A 20,687-nucleotide genomic window follows, 5' to 3' on the forward strand; every position below is an offset into this window, starting at 1 on the left:
AGTTAACATACTCAGTCTCTACCGTCTCTACCCGTTTTGATTGGTTTTCTTGAAAAGCTATGTTTGTGGATAATTTTCTATGTATTTGCGGAGGGTTGATACGGTTGATTTGTTTAAGTAGGATGGTCATTCAGCTGTTTGCTAAGGCATCTTATGACTAAGAGCTATAGAGCATCCAGAATTAAAATTCATTATATAGAATACAAAATTTAAATATTGTTAAAGTATACATTAAATGATAAATGGAAAGAAAAGGAATTGTCCTGAGAAAGCAATTTCGCTCTTTGGCAGGAAAAAAACCACTTTCAACCATCACTTTACATCCTAGACTAAAATAAATTAACCTGTTTAAAGAATTGACTGTAAATCTCAATTCACAAGAAAATAGAACAAAATACTTATTAAATATTGAAAGGGAATAACAGAACACTTAAATATGTTACAAAGAATTTCAGTAAAAAGATACAGATTTGACAAGATAAAATTTCGAATATCCAATAAAATAACTAAATAAACGAAAAAGACAACTAGACAGAGAAAAATATAACTTGTAAAAACTGTCAAGAATTAACAGGAAAAACATTAAAACATGAGCAGAGTCAGTGTGAAAGGCTATTCAATGCACTCCACAAGAGCCTAATGGAAAAATACCCATCCATGTGCTATACTAATTTTAAAACTACAAATGAAGTCACGAGGCACCATATTTAGCATATTAGAATGTTTCACACAGTTGTTTTTTTTTTTTTTTTTTTTTCTAATGACTTTCCACCAGTGCTGGCCAGAGTACTTCAGAATTGCTGCTTTCAGAAACTGGTACTTGACATTATAAACAATTCTCACGTTCAACAAAAATTTTTAAAAAATAAAATAACAATAGCATTCTCTTTTGACCTTGTACCCTAACCCTTTAAGAGATTATGCTTTTAAAAATGTAAGTTACTCTAATTGTACCCTTGGAAGATTCATCTATTTTGAAATGCACATGAACATTGTGTCCCTAGTTCCCCAGCAATGGCACATATTAATCCAACCACTAGTGCTTGAAGAGCAGTGAAATCTCTTAAACAGCAAAGGAAATACCAAGAAACAAATCTTTGTGGAAACTCATTGTTACTTCATATTGGTATCAGATATGGTTGAAACTTGCTAAAAGTATCTTAATTCTTTTTTCTTTTCTTTTTTTTTTTTTTTTTTGAAATGGAGTCTCACTTTGTTGCCCAGGCTGGAGTGCAGTGGCGTGATCCGGCTCACTGCAGCCTCTGCCTCCCGGGTTCTAGTGATTCTCCTGCCTCAACCTCCTGGGTAGCTGGGATTACAAGCATACACCACCACGCCTGGCTAATTTTTGTATTTTTAGTAAAGACAGGGTTTCACCATGTTAGCCAGGCTGGTCTCAAACTCTTGACCTGAGGTGATCAGCCCACCTCAGCCTCCCAAAGTGCTAGAATTACAGTTGTGAACTACCACGCCTGGCCTTAATTCTTTCTTGAGGAAAGAATTTTCAAGAAAACATTTGAAGAAATGTTTTCACTAAGATTAGCTCCTCCCACAGCCCAGGCAGAGTTCCTGATCCTTTTGTTGTACAATTTCTAATGTAAGCTAAATGCAGGCTTTCATGGAGAGGAAATAATGTACGCTTGAAAGTAACATCACAGTAGAAAAGGCTCCCTGACAAAAAGAACAGACCACCACCAACACAAGAGGTTGATGATAAAGCTACTATTATACTAGGAACTTTCACTCGGCTGTTTCCATTGATTTTTATTGAATATAATGTTCTGACTACAGTCCTGATGGTGCAAAAACCTGCTGAAACATTTCAAAACAAATGCCCAGGGCTGGTCTGAATGACTTTTTAAGCATTCTTCAAGCCCTTGGTCTGGAAAAGTCCATGATTGATTCTTAGACTTAAGGAAAGCTGTGTCTTAGAAAGCCTTCTATCAAGAAAGTAACTAATATTTGGCTTTAAATTGAGTAAAGGGTTTCATTGTGTATACCCATAGTGATAAAAATCAGTAATATTGCCCCTTGAACTTGACAAGTAATACCACTTTTTGCAAATTATCTGCCACATAGATTTCATGTGACCCAAATCTCACAAGTTACATCCACCTAGCTACCGGTTTTGTCTGAATGAACCCTCCTGGGTTCCATTTCTAAATCCTCCAGCCTCCTACTGGGAAGTCCTATAGCCCTTTCCCACCACTTATGTCTGGGATTCCCCTAAAGGATGCCCATCCATCTGTGTTCGTAAATAGCCAGTGCTCAAAAGATGTTCACTTTTGCTGCTGCTGATCTTGTCTGCAGTGGAAATTCCAAAGATCATGCCAAGATTCTACTTTTCCATGTTCCCAGAGGCACTGTGCTCAAGGTCAGAGTGTCACTGAGCTACAAGCAGAGGTGAGATGCGGCCCTCTCCCAATCTCAGTGCTACCCCTCACCATCTGGATCTTGCAGGTCTACTGCAGAGCCCAGAGTCACAAAGCACAGTCTCCAAGGGCAGCTCATGAGGTGCTGCGCCGTCTCCACTTCTACTCCTTGAACCACAGCAGAAGCTCCCTGAATGACAACTCATGCAGAGACCCACAGGACTAAAAGGAAAGTAGGCTATCTCCAAGCATCAAAAGCATCTGAACCTCATCTCTTGTCCTGCCAAAAAGGCAGGACAAACTTAAGTACAGTCGGCCCTCTGTATTTGTGGATTCAATCATGGCTCAAAAATATTTGGAAAAAATTCCACAAAATTCCAAAATGCAAGATTCAAATTTACCATATGCTGAGTATTACTTTGAATCCATATGAATGAAGTGATGTGTAGGCATTGCATTAGGTATTACAGGTGATTTAGATGCAATATATATGGGAGGATGTACATAGGTTATAGTATTGCAAATACTACACCAGTCTATATAAGAAACTTGAACAACTGTGAATTTTGGTATCTATGGGAGCTGGGTCTTGGAACCAATCCCCCATGGATGCTGAGGGACAACTGTTTACATTTCTATTCCAGAAGCATTATTGGATGTCTGTATATAATAGTTAGTTATTTATTTATCTATTTATTTATTTATTTTCAGATGGAGTCTCGCTCTGTCGCCCAGGCTATAGTGCAGTGGTGCAGTCTTAGCTCACTGCAACCTCTGCCTCCTGGGTTCAAGCAATTCTCCTGCCTCAGCCTCCTGAGTAGCTGGGATTACAGGCATGTGCCACCACGTCTGGCTACTTTTTGTATTTTCAGTAGAGATGGGGTTTCACCATGTTGGTCAGGTTGGTCTCGAATTCCTGACCTCGTGATCTGCCTGCCTAGTCCTCCCAAAGTGCTGGGATTACAGGCATGAGCCACTGTGCCTGGCCTGTATATAACAGTTATTGTGCTAAGTGCTAAGTATCCTGAAATATAATAAGGCCCTGCTTTCAAGATGCTTCAGTCTAGCAGGGAAACAGATATGTAAAAACATAATTATCATACGGCATTTAATAAGAGAAACATGGTACAGGCTGAAGGGTAACTCTAAGGAAGAAAGAGTGAACTATTTTGGCAGGGGTACACTAGGAAAGGCTTCTCAGAGAAGGTGAGTATTGGCGTGTGTATTGAGAATGAGTAGGAATTTATCAAATACTCCCAAGCAAGGGATAAGTACTGTGAGAACAGATAGATGTGAAGCAACGTGCTGTGTTCTTGGGATTGGAACTATGGCCTTGTGGAAGATTCATTGTAAGGCAGAGAGCAGGAGATAATGCTGAAGAAGCTGTCAGAGGCCCAGTTGTGAAGAACTTTCCCAAACATGCTCATGAACATGGGAATTTCAGTCTGTGGACTCTGGAAGTCATTCAGGTGTTTATCCAGAATGATGAGCTGATTAGATTTGCACTTTAGAAATGTCCCTCTGCAGTGTGGATGACAGACTAGCCAGCGAAGACTGACAACAGGGGCACTGCTTAGGAGACTGCCACAGTGGTCTAGACAAGAGAGTAGTGGGTTGCTGTCTTGCCTTCGTTTGAAAAGGATTTGCAGAGAACAAGGATGAACTGAGACTGTGGTCATGGAAAAGAGGAAGAGAGGCCAGAGTGGCAGGTGGAATGAAACAGACTTGGTGACCGATTGGAGGTGAGAAATAGCAAAGAGAGAAGCTCCATTCTGAGACATGGATGACTAAGACTACAGACACGAATGGGTGACTCTGGACATTTTAAAAGTGAAATATCTGTGAATGCACAGAGGGCAGATAGAGATGTGAACCTGCAACTCAGAGGGTCATCAGGGCTGGAAAGGAATTTAGAGGTCATTGATGTTTAGGAGGTAGGCAGAAGTAGATATTACTGTACAAATTCTGAAGTAGCACACCAATATCCTACTATTGGTTTGTCCAGGACTGTTGCTGTTTATACTTGTGTCCCAGAGTAATTACTAAAAGTTCTCCCTTTCATGTGCAAAATGCCCCAGGTTGAATGATAAACTATATGGTCACCCTAGATATTGGTTATCATCCTCACATAATCTACCTTTTATGTACTGTATTACCAAAACACCCTTGCCACTTTTATGTCAAACATGTGCAAGAAGAATTTTCTGTTGAGGTGAGCAAATGACTAATACATTTGTAATGTAAACTACCAACTGGTTTACAGTTGCAAGGTAATTTTTTAATTTCAGCTTTTCTTAAACCGAGCCACACCCGTTTTACCATGTGCCTGTATCATTATTTTCCTTCCACAGGCAAAGTTACAGAAAAAATAAACATTCAAATAAGCCATCACTATAGGTTCAATTCAGTAATTTTATAATGTAAAGGAATAGATGTTCCTCTTTGCCACTGATTGAGTCATATACACAGTATATCAATAGCTCTATATCTCTGTCTACCTACATCTCAGCGCCCTCTGGCGTTTGTCAAAAGGAAGAGATCTTCTTATAGGCATGACATTTTTCAGCTGAAAATGTCTCATCACTTCAACTGAAGTCTCATCACTTCAACTGAAGTTTCCGTATCAAAAAATAGTAAGTTTAATGACACAGTAATAACAACAGAGATTTACTCTGAAGTATCAAGTCAAAGTAAAAACTAGAGGTGTTATGCTTTGCAAATATAACTTAAACTGGATCAAAGATCAACTTGTTAACAATTCTAAAATTTTAAATGTTTGTGTCCATATTTTTTAAAAGCAGGGAGGAGTAACATTAAAATTTATTGTAGTTTCGGCATATTTAGTGTTAAAATGACCACAAATACTGTTTTATCTGGAAAGCACTGGAGCAAGCCAAGAAGAAGACTGGAATTGCAGGAAGGAATATAATGATTCAGAAGGCGGTGTTCATTCGGAGAGCCCAGTTTATGAAGGGGCTGTTGACCACATTGCCACTGCACAGCGGGCTCTGTAGGGAGGGGATTACCAATCTGCCCGATAAAAAGCCTCTGGGCATGCGTTTGTTATAATACCATTTCTGCATCCTTTTCCTTGACCATCTGAGAGGGCCACTTGCTTGGATTATTCCTGGAGAGTGTAAAAACATTCCTGGTAAAATCATGGCGTAATCCTTTGGGTAGAACACTGGATGAAAGGAGAGAAGTTCAAAACAACCACTTCCCTATCCTCAGGAAACTGTATAATGGGTCTACCAGTGCTCTGTGTGGCAGATTATCCCACAGCTCCTTCAGGTATTGCAGCAGTTTTTAAAGAGCTGAGCCAAAAACAGCACCAGACGAGGCAAGTGGTCATTTTACCAAATGCCAGACTAAAGAGCTCTTCTTCCTCTAAAATATAACCCACAGATCAGTCTTTCGAATCCCAAAAGGAAGTACATGTCGCCCATGCTGTGCATACAGGGTGGTGTCCTGGTCTTGAATCATTTCTGTGCTCTTAGATCACATTCTGTCCTTCACCACGCACACAAAAACACACACAGACACACAGACGCCCACACAAACCCTTTCTTCAGAGGCCGCATTTGAGTTGGGCATTATTTTTGACAAATACTGTGTGAGATCTCTGAAACAGAGTCTCCCGAGTTCAGAGAATGGAATTAGCTTCTCGGAGAAGAGCTCCATTCACGCTGAGCCAAATCTGCTTGTGCAGTTATTTGTACACAAGTGCCCTCAATGTTGATGGGAATTTGGAAAGAAGCACTAAAAACAGCATTTTAACCCAGGGAGAATAATCCTTGAAATCTCTGTGGTAATTCAATTTCAGCAGTGGTTGGACCACCCAGGAGCCACTGGAAGCATGGTGCATTTCAAGGTCTGCCTATTTTTTCAACAATTTTCTCTTTGAAACTTTAAACTCTTCAGTCAGCACAATGTCAAAATGATCAGCGGACACAGGCAATTTTCTAGTCCAGCACCTTGAGATACAGTAAAAATTTGAAGAATAAATTACACATGAAAGGCAGTTGGTTGGGATTGAACTGTGACTGATGGTATAGGAACAGCACCAGATTTTCTAGCATTCTGTCATTCTAAAACTGGCCATCAAGTGAAGTAACTTAGGAATGGAAAACCAAACATTGTATGTTCCAACTGATGTGTGGGAGCTAAGCTATGAGCGCGCAGAGGCATAAGAATGATGCAATGAACTTTGGGGACTTGGAGGAAGAGTAGAGGGGGAGGGATACAAGACTACAAATATGGTGCAGTGGATACTGCTCAGGTGATGGGTGCACCCAAGTCTCACAGATTACCACTGAAGAACTTGCTCAGGTAACCAAATACCGCCTGTACCCCAATAACTTATGGAAAAATCAAAAAAATTTTAGAACTGGCCATCACATTAGCTTTCATGCATTATTTTTGGGATGATGTTATATGTTATGGAACTTTCACATGCCTGGAAGATTTATGTTTATGAAATACATTATGCCCACCCTTCCCTATCTGTGCTTATGCAACATTCTTTTCTCATACATTTAATCTAGCCTTTATATGGATTATTTGTAGGAAAATCAAGCCTCTAGAAAAGGGCAACTTGTTCAGAAGGAAAGCATGGACACCATTGAACATGCAAGTCAGCTTGTAGAGCAAGCCCATGATATGAGGGATAAAATCCAAGGTAAATATATTCTCTTCTGGTTCAGTTTAATATCAAGGAAACACTCATGTTATTAACAACAGTAGACACAATGGCTACTGTTCAGTGTTTGCTGTGTGCCAGGAACTTGTTGGTACAGTATTATGGGTTTAAACTTGTATAAGTTCTTCATTTCAAGTTTGTTTCTCTGGGATTTCTGAGCACTCATCCCTACTTACTATGTTTTGATGTTCAAGAATCAATGTATAAAATCATTCCCTTTTTAGGCATTCCTCAGAATACCCTTCTGACAGAGGAGACTGCATGCTATGGTGTCTCTAAAATGCAAGAGTTGAGTAGGAGTCACAGATTGTTCCCAGTCATTTGCAGAAAACAACATTGCCTTTAGAATGCCAGTAAACTGTCAGTTGACCCAAATCATCACAAGCTGTTTCTATGATGGGCTTTCCCAAAGGCCAATCGGGCAACATGCTTGGGCTCCCAACCCAGAAGAAAAGGAAGGTGGGGGACTGTGGGAGATTTCTTTGTCCTAAAGCATTGTGAATGATTGTACCTTCCCTCTTGGAGGTTTGCTTAATTTGTACTCTCACTTCCAATAAACGCAGGATAATCTTGAAGACTATTTTAATAGTGCACTAATAGCTGGACTGCAACTTACCAGCAGAAAACAGCAGATTTCATCTGTTATAGGATAAAGATTTCCTTGGGTGAGAGTTTGCTAAGATCTAGTATCTGCATTTCCATAGTTTTTATTACACTATATATTAAGGGCTGGATGACCACACCAAGTGCATCCCAGGGCACAGTGGCAATAAAGGGACCCACAGTGGAAGATTTATGTCTTTATAGTGGGGCATATTCCATGTAAAGGGATATAGAAAAGCAAGATTAATCATTTGTCGTGTTTCCTTTGATGTCTGTAATAAACAATAAAAGCAAATGACATGAAATCCAAACACTCCTCACTCACATCCTCTCTCATAGCTCATATTTTTGCATTTCCTGACAAAATATTCTTTTTCTATAGCATTTTAGAGTTACTATTGATTTGTTCAGAAAGTAAGATTGGACCTGGAAGATAACAAGACCTTATGCAACTAAGAAATAAATGCCTCTTTAGGCAGCAAATGCCAGGACCCTGGCAAGCTATTCAGAGAAAATAATTCACCTTTGCTATTGTAACCCATGTTTTGATTCAAAAGCGTTTCATTTGCAAAGGATCTGAACCCTCTTATTTGATCCTTTAAGCATGGGAAAAGATGAAAAAAATACAAGGGAAATGTAAATGGGAAACAACAACTTCTATCAGTTTTTAAATTTTTAATATAATGTATGAATAGTTTCCAAAGACCAAACGCAAAAATACTATTGCCTGTATTTCCCTTTTCTAATCTATACTGCAAGTAGCTAAACTAAAACAAGCCAAAATTGTAAATATAAGACTTGCATCAAAATACCCAAGAATTCAGCATCTCAAGTGCTGGAGCTGAGGAAAAAAATATTTTCATTTAGTTTGTTTCACAGGTTAATATTTTAGACTTTACTTGAAGAGTAGATGTTTAATCTCTTTATGTAATTCTGGAATGCTGTACACCAATTATATGTCATTCCTTATTCCCAGCCATCTCTAAAATAACCGCTGGTGACCTTCAAACTATTATCCACATAAAATACAACCCCTTATCCTGGTATGATTTATGTGACACCAATGTTTGTTTACCCATCAGGTCTGGCCAACCACATAGATCATAGTAAACCACAGACACGCAATTTCATTTATGCCAGGAAGATAAAATGCTTCCTCCTGGAGCTGCAGTAGAACAAGGTGACAATTACCTACCTTTCTTCTCATCATATGTAGTAGGAATGAGGGATTCAAAGAAGTATTTCAGTCTGCTAATATTTAGACAGGTCACCTAATTCCTTTTTAGCCTCAGTGGTCCCTCCAGTTCTAAAATTCTCCACCCGACTTATGGAAGTAGGGTGAAAATGACCCAGAGTGGTCACACTCTAGAAGGCAAACAGCAACTGCCAAAAAATAACTATGAATGAGCCAAAGCTCACATCATATTATAACCAACCCCCATTTTGTATTTAGCCTGTGAAATAATTTGAAAGACTCATTTGGACAGCCAGCAATACGCTCTCATTTTGGCTTAAAACTTTGATCAAATCTTTGTCTAAAATACAATTAATAACTCCTACATATTAAGAATCTCACCCATGACAGGAGTGATCTCTGAGCATTTTCTCTAAGTTAAATACGTTATATAAAAGGCTGACCAAAGACTGTAGATTTGGATGCCTTGAATATCAAGTTACAATATTTCATGCTGAATATTAGCATTCTCGAATCACTGTGGAAACCAGATGAGGATGAAAGCCAAGCAGGCTTTGCATTAGCCAGTGCCCATTCTGAAGACTCCGCATAGGAAGCACAGAGGAGTGGTTTCCTCGTGTCTTTCTCCTTCGTGGATTAGGTGATGAGCTTCCATGCTCGCTGCGATTCACAGCACGCTGCCTTTGAATGAGCCTCTCTTTCCATTTCAGGATCTGCCCTGCCCTTTGCCCACAGCCCTCGCTCCCTTGCATTTCTAGTGCCCGATCATCTCTCCCTGCTGCCTTGTTTCACCATGTTCTTCCTTTCAGAGATCAACAACAAGATGCTCTATTATGGGGAAGAGCATGAACTTAGCCCCAAGGAAATCTCTGAGAAGCTGGTGTTGGCCCAGAAGATGCTTGAGGAGATTAGACACCGTCAACCATTTTTTACCCAACGGGAGCTTGTGGATGAGGAGGCAGATGAGGCTCACGAACGTAGGTGTATTCCTCTCGTAGCTGACCCAGCACATGTTTGCCCTCTTTGTGGGTCCAAGAGCAGACAGTAAACCTAGGGCAACATATAGTCAAAGCAACCAATTTCCAGTGTTCAGAACTATTTAGAATCTACATGTGGCTACAGGGAATCATTCAGGATAACTTGACTTTATAACCAAGATTTTTAGATTCAGGCCCAACTTTGAGCCCCTGAGAAACAGCTGAGATGCCATAAGGAATCTATAGCATTTGGTGAAAATGTATGAAACAGTAGAAGGAAGGCTAAAGGAAACCAATTCCCAGAACTACAGTAAAAGAAATTTTATTGAGAAGGCAGGAATGCTACAAGCCCAGAAACATTCATGCTGTGAAGACCATGAATGACTTTAGTATCTTTTAGCCTCTAGTGGAAATTTAACATTCCCTTTAGCGATGAGTATAGGCACCAAACCACAGTAATATTATTGAATCTATCACTTGATCACTGTATCAGTTATCAATTACTATTATAACAAGCCACCCCAGGCCGGACGCAGTAGCTCACGCCTGTAATCCCAGCACTTTGGGAAGCCAAGGCAGGCGGATCACAAGGTCAGGAGTTTGAGACCAGTCTGGCCAATGTGGTGAAACCCCACCTCTACTAAAAATACAAAAAATAGCTGGGCGTGGTGGCATGCACCTGTAGTCCCAGCTACTCAGGAGGCTGAGACAGGAGAATTGCTTGAACCTGGGAGGTGGAGGTTGCAGTGAGCCAAGATCGCACCCCTGCACTCCAGCCTGATGACAGAGTGAGACTCCGTCTCAAAACAAAACAAAACAAAAGCCACCACACACATATTCATTTAAAACAATAACCATTTATTGCTCCTGCTTTCATGGGTTGGCAATTCAGGCTGGACTCAACCTGAACAGCTCATCGCTGCTCCATGTGACATATATTGGCTGAGCTCACTCAGATGTCTGGGGCTGGCTGTGAAGGCTGGGCCTCTCCCTCCCTGTGAGGTCTTAACTCAACAAGGCTAGTCCAGGTTATTCACATAACAGCAGCTTTAACAGGGCAAGAATGAAAAGCACATGGTCTCTTAAACCTAGGCTTGGAGCTCAGCAATGTCACATCCATTTTACTGATCAAGACCAGCCCAGACTCAAGGAGTAGAGAGATAGACTCCACTCTTGATTGGAAGAGCTGCAAACAATTGATTTAGCCTACACAATCAATGAGAGAAATCACAGATTTGCATATTATATTTTAGCTGCTGCTGTCTCGTAACACTGTTTAAATTCACCAATAACTCAAAATTATGGTAGCTATTAGATCTACCTTTAGATCTTGTTAGTTAAGGGATTAGTAAAGCAGCATATACATTATTATATTACCAGTTTGGTTTTTAAATATATTAGTCTCCTTTTAAGTTCTATATATTTTATTTTATGCATTTTAGAACACACTGTAAGAAGCAGTCTGAAGGCTTCATCCGATTACAAGGGGACTAATGACACAAAAACAGTTAAAGGACAGTAGGTCGTTTTTCTACAGCTGTCACTATCAACTTCTGCTCACCATTATTGTGGATACTGTAGGGAGACATTATTGACATACAGGTTTATTACGGTGGCAAATGTGTAAAGTCTTAGAAATAGTAAGAACCAAAGAAGAATCGCAGGCCCCAGTTCTGAGTCAGGCTCAGAAAGGCTAGAGCTCTGATGTCAGTCACTGCCAGATGTTTCCAAGCTCATTGCCTACTGTGGAATTTAACAAGGCTGCCCTGGAGAAGTGGGACCAATGACATCTCCCACTCGGCCTCCTTCCACCTAGAATGCATTTTCCAGCACTTTCTATACTCAGCCAGGAACTTTTGTGTTCTGCTTACGGTGATGGAAGAAAATCTCAACAAGACAAACTAATATTCCCTGAAGAAAACAGAAATTAAGGCACATATTCAACACATGTGTCTTTGAGCAGAGAATAAAAGACACACGCGAAGTTTAAGAACATCATCTCATTGCCATTTAATCTTTTTTCCACCAAAATCATGGTTTGGATTTGACCTAGTAGAGCTAACTAAAAACAGTTGCCTAGACAAACTACAGAAAATGAGTGGTTATGCACATCATTTTGCCTTATTACTGATGAGTTTGGTTATTATTAATGGTAAAAACCTTACTATACCCAAGTCCCCTTTACAGAGTAAAATTATTCATATTCTGGATAATAATAAGCATAGTATAATGACATGGTTTTCACAAAAAGCACAACCTCTGTGGGAAAACTAATCAAACCCTTCTTTCAACTGACTGTTATCCAGGGGCTCCCAAACCCTAAAAACTAGGATTTTTTTTACTTCAAATCTAAAAGGTGGAGGAGCTATCTTTATGAACAATAGCTTTAATCTCCATTGCTACAGAAGGCATGGCCTGAAAATTTTCCAACTTTGCAAAATGCTGGGAGGAATGGGAGCAAACAGGAGAAAGCCACACTGAGCCTCTGTCTCCACTTCTTCCCAGTGCTGAGCCAGGCTGAGAGCTGGCAGCGGCTGCACAATGAGACCCGCACTCTGTTTCCTGTCGTCCTGGAGCAGCTGGACGACTACAATGCTAAGTTGTCAGATCTCCAGGAAGCACTTGACCAGGCCCTTAACCACGTCAGGGATGCTGAAGACATGAACAGGGCCACAGCAGCCAGGCAGCGGGACCACGAGGTACAGTGTACACTCACCATCAATGCATTTCAGCATCAGCAGTTGTGATGGTACACCAAGAAGGGGCAGTTGATATAAATTTTTTAAAAATATTGGTATATTTAAATACTTATATTTTAAAATATTGGTGTATTTTTTGCTGCTATAAATTACTAACATGTGTGTTCCTAAAATCAACTTGAAACTAGAATAATTGTCTAGTTCTTGCTTTGATAAGAATGCAGTAGTTCTGGTGCTTGTATCCATGTGTATGGATCTGTTTTTCTTGCAAGTGGGTAAGCAACGCATAGCTTTTTTTACACTGAGAGCACTAGAAGGCCAAAGCGTCTCAAAACTATGTGTTCTGGGTGTGTGTAATTTTTGGAAAGGCACGATACGCAAATCTCACAGTCTGGCTGGTCAGCAGCTGCAGGGATAAGGAGACGAATTGCCAAGGCCATGCAAATGCAAAGAGGAAGGTGAGGAGGATTCCCAGACATGATCATAGCTTGCACAGATGGTCATCTCATGGGGCCAGAATTTGTGCATGCCCACACCTACAGAGCTGAGAACTGGTAGTAGTCACGTGTCTGCTTCAAGCAATGCATGTATTCACAGCCACCAGCATCAAGAGGAGTCATCTTTTGATAGGATGACACATACATGTTCGAACATATTTTAAAGGATTAGGGAGAAAAGAATACTGTGAGCAAATACAAACCAATTATGAGCAAATTCATGAATTCAGTTGTGTATTACTGTGGTCGGCAAAAGCCACTTCAACTAGGCTCTCTAGCCTGATTTTCAGTCATCATTGCCCCTCAGTAAGAATCCTTGTAAAATATCTTAAATAAAAGTTAATTACACTCATCAGCACTATTTGCTAATGGGAGCAAATCCCTAGCCAATATTTTTTAGAATAATACGGTTGGGGGAGCATTTTTTTTTGTTAAATGAATGCATGATTATCTTACTGTTTCAAGGTCGTCGCTGGAACTCGCCTTACCCTGAAGTGTCCCCCTTTCCCTCCTCCACATCCAGTCAACCACAGGTTCCTCCCAGGTTTACTATGTGACGTGTTTTAGCTCTCTTCCTTCTTTTCCATTCCTCTACAACTTCTCTAGTTCTGACTTTCGTTGTTTCTCTACCAAAACAGTCTCCCCTTCTCTCTCCTCCATCCTTCCTTCCAAGCCATCCTCTCCACCCTGCCAGAGCGGCTCACCTTCGTCACAGTCTGACCGCAACTACGTGTGCCCATCAATCCTTTCATTTCTCCTCATCACCTCTAACAGTGCTTTTGACACTGCAACTTGTGAGTCATTTCACGGGTTACAGAATAAGTTTCATGGGTTGTAACCAGCAGGCCTTTTTTTTTTTTTTTTAAGAGACAGATAAAAGGAAATGAAATCAAGGGAATAGAAAATATCAAAGTGTAACACATATAGTAAGGTATGGTTTCATCGCAGTTGTGCCTTGCATATGTGTACCAGGTTGCAACGTATAATTCATTGTTAACCTCTGAAAGACACCATCCTATAGGATAGCCTATGCTCTTTCACGTGGCATTCGGGACTCCCTCTGATCTGACCCTGCCAGCCTCCTCAGCCTCACCTCTTATTCTCCGCCTCACACATTCTGTTCAGGCAATACCACACTACCAGTAATCCCACCTGCCTGGAACGGAGAGCGCTTTTTCTTCTCTACTCATCTGGCTAACCTCACTCATCCTTTAAGTCTTACCTCAGGCACCACTTTCTCCAGAAGACCCAACCTATACTCCAATCCCATAACATGTTTTGCACAGCTCTGTTTCTGAATTGTGATCATCTGCTAATGAGTCTGTCTTCCCCAGTGAACTCAGGGCTCCTAAAAATAAGGGAATTGCGTCTCCTTTGTCTTTGAATCATGGAGCATTTAGCACAATGCCTGACACAAAGTAACAACTCAGTAAAAAATGTGTTGATGTCATGAAAACCTTAAGGACTTTCCAATTTGAGGATCCTGTAGTTTTGTCAGATTGTGCCCAAGTTTATTGAAGATACGTTTTCAGTGCTAAGTAATATAAGTAATGAGTGATTCTTCCCATCCTGAAAGATTTAAGCCCATACCCGAAGCCTGCAGGATAACCTGATTCTATTCCCAAGAGAAGATTTAGAGCATTTAAGTAAGATGGAAACAACACTGCAACCTCATGCAACAATTCCCAGGGTTCACCAATGAAGACCCAGAACTATGTTCAGTACTGCAAGCCCTGAAATGAGAAGTGGACCTGCCAAGCCAGACCGGTCCTGGTAGGACAAGGGCAAGCAATGGCCTGCAGGAGACCCCAGCCAGACCACAGCTGTGCCCTTAGCCACAGGGAGTAATATTTACTGCTGAGAAAGAAGCAAGACCTATTATTAATACTACCGATAGTGGTCAACTGTATTTGGTTCTCATTTTAGATTGTGAGTTCTCGATCTCAGCCAAGTGCTTTGTCTTCTACATAGCGTTGTGCTAGAGAACACATATTTTGTGTGTTAACATGTTCGGTTCTCTTTTGATTTATTTTAAGGAATAGATCTTACCCCCAAAGTCCTCTGTAAATTTTATAATCAGGAAGGGTAGCACACAGTCAGTGAACTGAGAACCAAAGTGTCTGCATAAGCACAAACCAGCTGATTTGCTGGTGGTTGGTAAATGTCAGGGTGTGTGCAGGGCACAGTGGACTTTGTAAACGTAACAAGCAAGAGGACAGTGTTGCCTGTATGAAGAGACTTCAGTTCTAAAAGTGAATGATTGCCAAAATAGGTTTTAAATAAACTTATACGGTTTGTTTTTAAACTTCATGCATGTGGCTACCAAAAATTTGGCATTTTTGATTCAGAAAAATGGTAGTGCTCATTTTAACTTTACCAAACAAACCCTTCTACTGCGTACAAATGAACAGCATGAGCAAGATTTCAGGAAGGGAGCAGCATAGCGTTGAGGAATTGGAAAGTCCTACTCCATCTCGGTTCTCCTTCCTCTTCCTGACATTTGGATCTGGCATTAGCCACAGTTGCACCCCTTTTGCCCCCATCTCCTCCCTCAGTGACTTCACCCAATCTCACTGCTTCAGTCCTTAAAAGGGATTTATTTGTGGGTCTGCCTCATTATTCAAAACTGAGCCCCACAGGACAACTTTCATATTTGTGTCTGTTTGCGGGAATAGCCACGTGGATCAGCCTTGCTATTACCTGCTGAAAATCAACACCTTTTTTCCTCCCATTTCCCTTCCTATTTTCTCATTCTTTCTCATTCTTGTCCAGGGTTCTCCTCTCCCCTCCAAGTCCCCAGGCTCTAAGTCAGCCGCTCCTGCTCTGGGGTTCTGTGAGCAGTGATTTCTCCAGTCCTTTGTGTCTCACTTGTATATATTTTGGTCTGCCCCCTGCCTAGGCTCCTGGCTTCTCTCCCCTTGAGATTACTGCCAGATTCGATTTCGAGGTATCCCTCTAAATGTATAGAAACTATATAATCAACCTTCATCAAATGCCTTCAATGGCTCCCTACTTAAGAAAGGTAAATTCTTAGCCACCCATGGTCTGAGTCCACCTACTGCTCTAGTGGTATTTCTTGACTTTCCTACAGACTCTGCCTCTTAGCCACTGGAGACCATGCGCATTTTCTTCTTATTGCTTTTGCTCATGGTAGCTCCTTTGCTCATCTCTCTCATCCAGGAGCAATTCTGTCTAGCCTTTAAGCCAGGTTAAGTGTCTCTCTCCGTAGAGTGCCTCACCTACTCATTCGAGTCCAGTGGTTCCTACATTGCTGCAGTCTTACATCCTTTTGAGAATTCAGTGAAAACTATGGAACATGCACGTGCACAGACACACACAGACACACACACATATCCCTGCCATGAGAAAAATGTGCACTTGTTCACACGTATAAGATTGACAGGCAAGTTCAGGTAGTCTACCTTAACCCCAGATTAAGAATGCTGGGTCGGTGGCTCACGCCTGTAATCCCTGCACTTTGGGAGGCCAAGACAGGTGGATCACCTGAGGTCAGGAGTTCGAGATCAGCCTGGTCAACATGGTGAAACCCTGTCTCTACCAAAAATACAAAAATTAGCCGGGCAAGGTGGCAGGCACCTCTAATCCCAGTTATTTGGGAGGCTGAGAAAGGAGAATTGCTTGAACCCAGGAGGCAGAGGTTGCAGTGAGCTGAGATCGTGCCATTGTACTCTAGCCTGATTGACAGAGTGAAACTCCACCTCAAAAAAAAAAAAAGAACACTAGCTGCCAGAAGGAGTTCTTCCTTCCTCTCTACTGGTGCAGTTACTGGTTGTACCACTGGAATGATCACCAGGCTTCATCACATTCAGCATATATTCTTCTATGTTCCTGTCTAGGAGTCACTCTTAATTGCTCAATGCATAAGTCTGTGTATGTGTGTGTGTGTGTGTGTGTGATGGTATGCGTCTAGTCTAACCCCCCTAGACTGTGAGCATCCAAAGGCATCACTCCTGCCTTGCACAAATTATGTCTTCCTAGCACCAAACACAATAACTTGCATTTGCTACATTTGTTGATGAACAGATGGATGGACAAATGCTTGTAGCACTCTCAAGTAATACAGATTTGATTTATGTACACTGGTTCTTCATGATTGCAAATACTCTTATTTATTTCATATTAACTTGGACTTCTAAATTACTAAACCCTACTTTTACCATTCTTTTGCATATTTAAATATCATGAAATTTTAATTCTTTCCAACAAAATTTAAAATCCAGTGTTTTATTTGTAGTCTTTCCTACGACAAAAAGATTTGAATGGATCTGACCTTACTGGAATTTGACTCTGTGTTTTAGAAAACAAACTTCAGTGGGTTTGTTGTTGTTGTTGTTGTTGTAGTTGTTTTGAGACACAGTCTCACTCTGTCACCCAGGCTGGAGTGCAGTGGCACAATCTTAGCTCACCACAACCTCTGCCTCCTGGGTTCAAGCAATTCTGTTGCCTCAGCCTCCCGAGTAGCTGGGATTACAGGCGTGCGCCACCACACCTGACCCAAATTTAGTGTCTTAATTTTACATTTCACTATTACACCTACAGCATGGGCTAGAAAAGAATAACCCCCAAATTTCAGTTCTCATACAAAACCAAAAAAGTACCCACAGAGCTTAATCATTTTGACGTGTGCCAATAGTAACCATACAACTAGCAATTACACAATTTTGTCATCTTACTTCTAATCCCAAAGGGTAACAGAATGATTAAAATCTTATCAGATGAACATGAGATAGTATATTTTAAAAGTAAGTAAACTACTCTTTCAAAAGCACTGTTTGGGGATTATTATATACCAAAGCTTTAGCTTCCCGGGACTGTTTTTGCTTTTTGTTTTTTGTTTTTTGGTGTTTTGTTTTGTTTTGTTTTGTTTTTTGACCATGGAACTTTTTCTATATTTTGTATATGTGATATGCACAATGAAGCATGCTGAATAGTGACAATTATGTCATTTTCGTAGTTATCAGTTTTCAACATTTTACTTTGTTCAAGCTGACCACTTTTCTTTGGAAATATCTTTATTTGTTTCAAAGCTAATTTTATGCATTTCTGTCTAATGCTATATATGGTCAATGGGAGAAATTCATTAACTTGAAGCATATTGTTTGTCATCTACTGCAAATAAGCTTATATACAGTGCTATTAGCACACAGTTTTGAAGTTTGTCTCTGACTTCAGGATGTTAGCAGTGTTCTCCCGCAGTCACTCAGAGAGAACTTACAGAAGGGGTAAAGAACACTGTAAAAGGAAAACAGTTCTGTGAGAGGTAAATAATACCAACCTTTTTTCAACTTCCTTCTTTTACATACTTTAATACACACATTTTACAGTATTGCTTTTGTCCACAGCTGTATAACTCCCAGTCTTTGTAAAGATAAGAATAATTGATCTCAGATAGTCACACTGTATTAGGCTTGATGGATATTCAGGGGAAATTGATTCTTTTAAAATGTTCTTGCATTAAGAGAATGTTCAAATGTGATTCTTTTCTGTCTCTAGACCTACATCTACCCCATAGCAACATATTTGGAGAACATGGGTTCCATTCTTCCTTTTCACGAAGTCAGGAAAGGCTGCAGGGAGTAAGAAAGGACATTAAGATGAACGTAAAAAGTTTTAAAGTATTTCCTTCTCTATCTAGGCTTCTATAATTATTTCTATGATATCCTAGATTACACCATAATGTATATTTCAACTCTAACTTAAGTCACTATTTCTAAGGTAACTTCAACTCATTTTTCACTCAACTTGTAAAATGAGTCTTTTACTTTTCCCTCCTAAAGTTTCTTTCTATGTTTCTTTCAAACTCTAAACTCACTGGAAGCTCCATAATATTTCTTCAGAATCACAGTGTCCCTGCCTCTAGAACCTAAAAGTGAAGGCAGAAATTAAAGTACTCATCAAGATGCGTATTAATATTTACTTTCCCTTCTCAAAACATCTGAGCATTTACAATAAAGAGCTCTGAGTGGTATGAAGCAAGATTACAATTTGATGCTTTAATAGTAGGGCCACTTTTAATTTTTAAAAGGACATTAAGATTATTTTTGTGTATTCTCTGTTCCTGTCCAAATGTGCTGTTTGTGTCAGGCCCAGAGCTGGCACATGATAAATGCTTTCAGAACTAATTCATATTCCAGTCACTGCAAATGTAGAGCCTGTGTTCAGTCCTGTCTTCACAGTCCTTTATATTCTGGGGAAAAGAGTCAAATGCCCTCTCTAAAGCACTAGCTCTCTTTGAAATGACAGTGTTATAATAATCCCCCATGCGTCTAATCTCCCAAGATTCTTACTGTTGTTATCTCCATATTATATATGAGAAAATAGCATCAAACAGGTAGCGTTCCCCAAAGGCACACAGCAAGGATGGAGCTGGGATACGAACCCAGATTTGTCTGAATCCAAAGAGAGCAAGTTGGTATTTAATGCTCTCCCCGACACTTTCCCTCAAGACGCATTCATTTCACTCTCCCTTACTCTTCGTTCTGCAGAAACAACAGGAAAGAGTGAGGGAACAAATGGAAGTGGTGAACATGTCTCTGAGCACATCTGCGGACTCTCTGACAACACCTCGCCTAACTCTTTCAGAACTTGATGGTATAATAAAGGTAAGGACGCACGTGACTTGTTCAGGTTTGTATTTCCAGCAGGTTGCAACAGCAGCTCAGGGTCACAGAATAATAATAAATTCACATCTATCAAGTGAGCAGGCATTAGAAAGATCAGATGACTGAATGTTTTAGTTTCTTGCACTGTACGACAGTCACTAGCCACATATGACTACTTAAATTTAAATTGCTTAAAATTAAATAAAATTAAATTTTTAGTTCTTCAGTCACATTAGCCACATAGCTAGCAGCTACTATATTCAGTGGCACAAGCATGTGCAGAAACAGGCATTGCGCCGCTGAATATAGTGGAACTTCTTGCAGAGAGTTCTACTGAAAGTGCTGCTCTCGATCCATCCTACTCGCTTTTTACTCATAAAGTTGTGTTTAATAAATCTGGCTTTCAAAATCAATAAAAGCCACATTTTCCAATAAAGTAGAAAATTTCCAATAAAATTCAGTGAACTGAACTATCATGAAATTACTCTCAGTTCATTTTTATTACCTTTTGAATGATATCACTTTCAGGCCATTTGATTGTCATCTCATCCTTTGACTATTTCAACACTGAACTCTGTCTTTCTCTCCAACCTGACTCCCATCACTCTCCTTGGTGACAGCAAAATCCATATGGATGAAGTCACCGACTCTCTGACCTCCAGCTCCTTGAACTTGTCCTCTCCAGCAAGCTTATCCTCCAGTGCACCTCTGTTACCCCACCTGTGGCCATACCCAGATCTTGTCCTCAGTAACAGTACCCCTTCCCAAACCCTAGTTTCAACACCTCCCTCCCAGAGCACATCTCCTATCTCACTTACTTTAGAATGCCCACTCCAGTAATTCTCTGGCCACATGGAGACCTCCCTGCCTTTCTTACCCTACCCCTCTCATGTGCTTTCTTCCCTCCTTAAGCAGCTCAACTTACCAACATAATCATTCTTTCAAAATACCCTTAACTACTATATCTGCCTGTTCGTCTGTTGTACCTATCTGAGATTACTGACTCATCCCCAGCACCATGG

At 40.4% G+C, this 20,687-nt stretch overlaps 1 protein-coding gene across 1 annotated transcript in view; it reads left to right on the top strand.

The window, feature by feature from the left end:
• Positions 1-20,687, top strand: part of LAMA4 (laminin subunit alpha 4) — a 147,741-nt gene that overhangs the window by 69,627 nt on the left and 57,427 nt on the right. The window contains exons 10-13 of the mRNA XM_023219040.1: positions 6,939-7,050; positions 9,679-9,846; positions 12,352-12,545; positions 19,549-19,665. Of these exons, the coding sequence (XP_023074808.1) occupies positions 6,939-7,050; positions 9,679-9,846; positions 12,352-12,545; positions 19,549-19,665 (591 nt within the window). The remainder of the gene's footprint in view (positions 1-6,938; positions 7,051-9,678; positions 9,847-12,351; positions 12,546-19,548; positions 19,666-20,687) is intronic.

This window comes from Piliocolobus tephrosceles, chromosome 5, assembly GCF_002776525.5.
Source record: "Piliocolobus tephrosceles isolate RC106 chromosome 5, ASM277652v3, whole genome shotgun sequence".
Lineage (NCBI taxonomy): Eukaryota > Metazoa > Chordata > Mammalia > Primates > Cercopithecidae > Piliocolobus > Piliocolobus tephrosceles.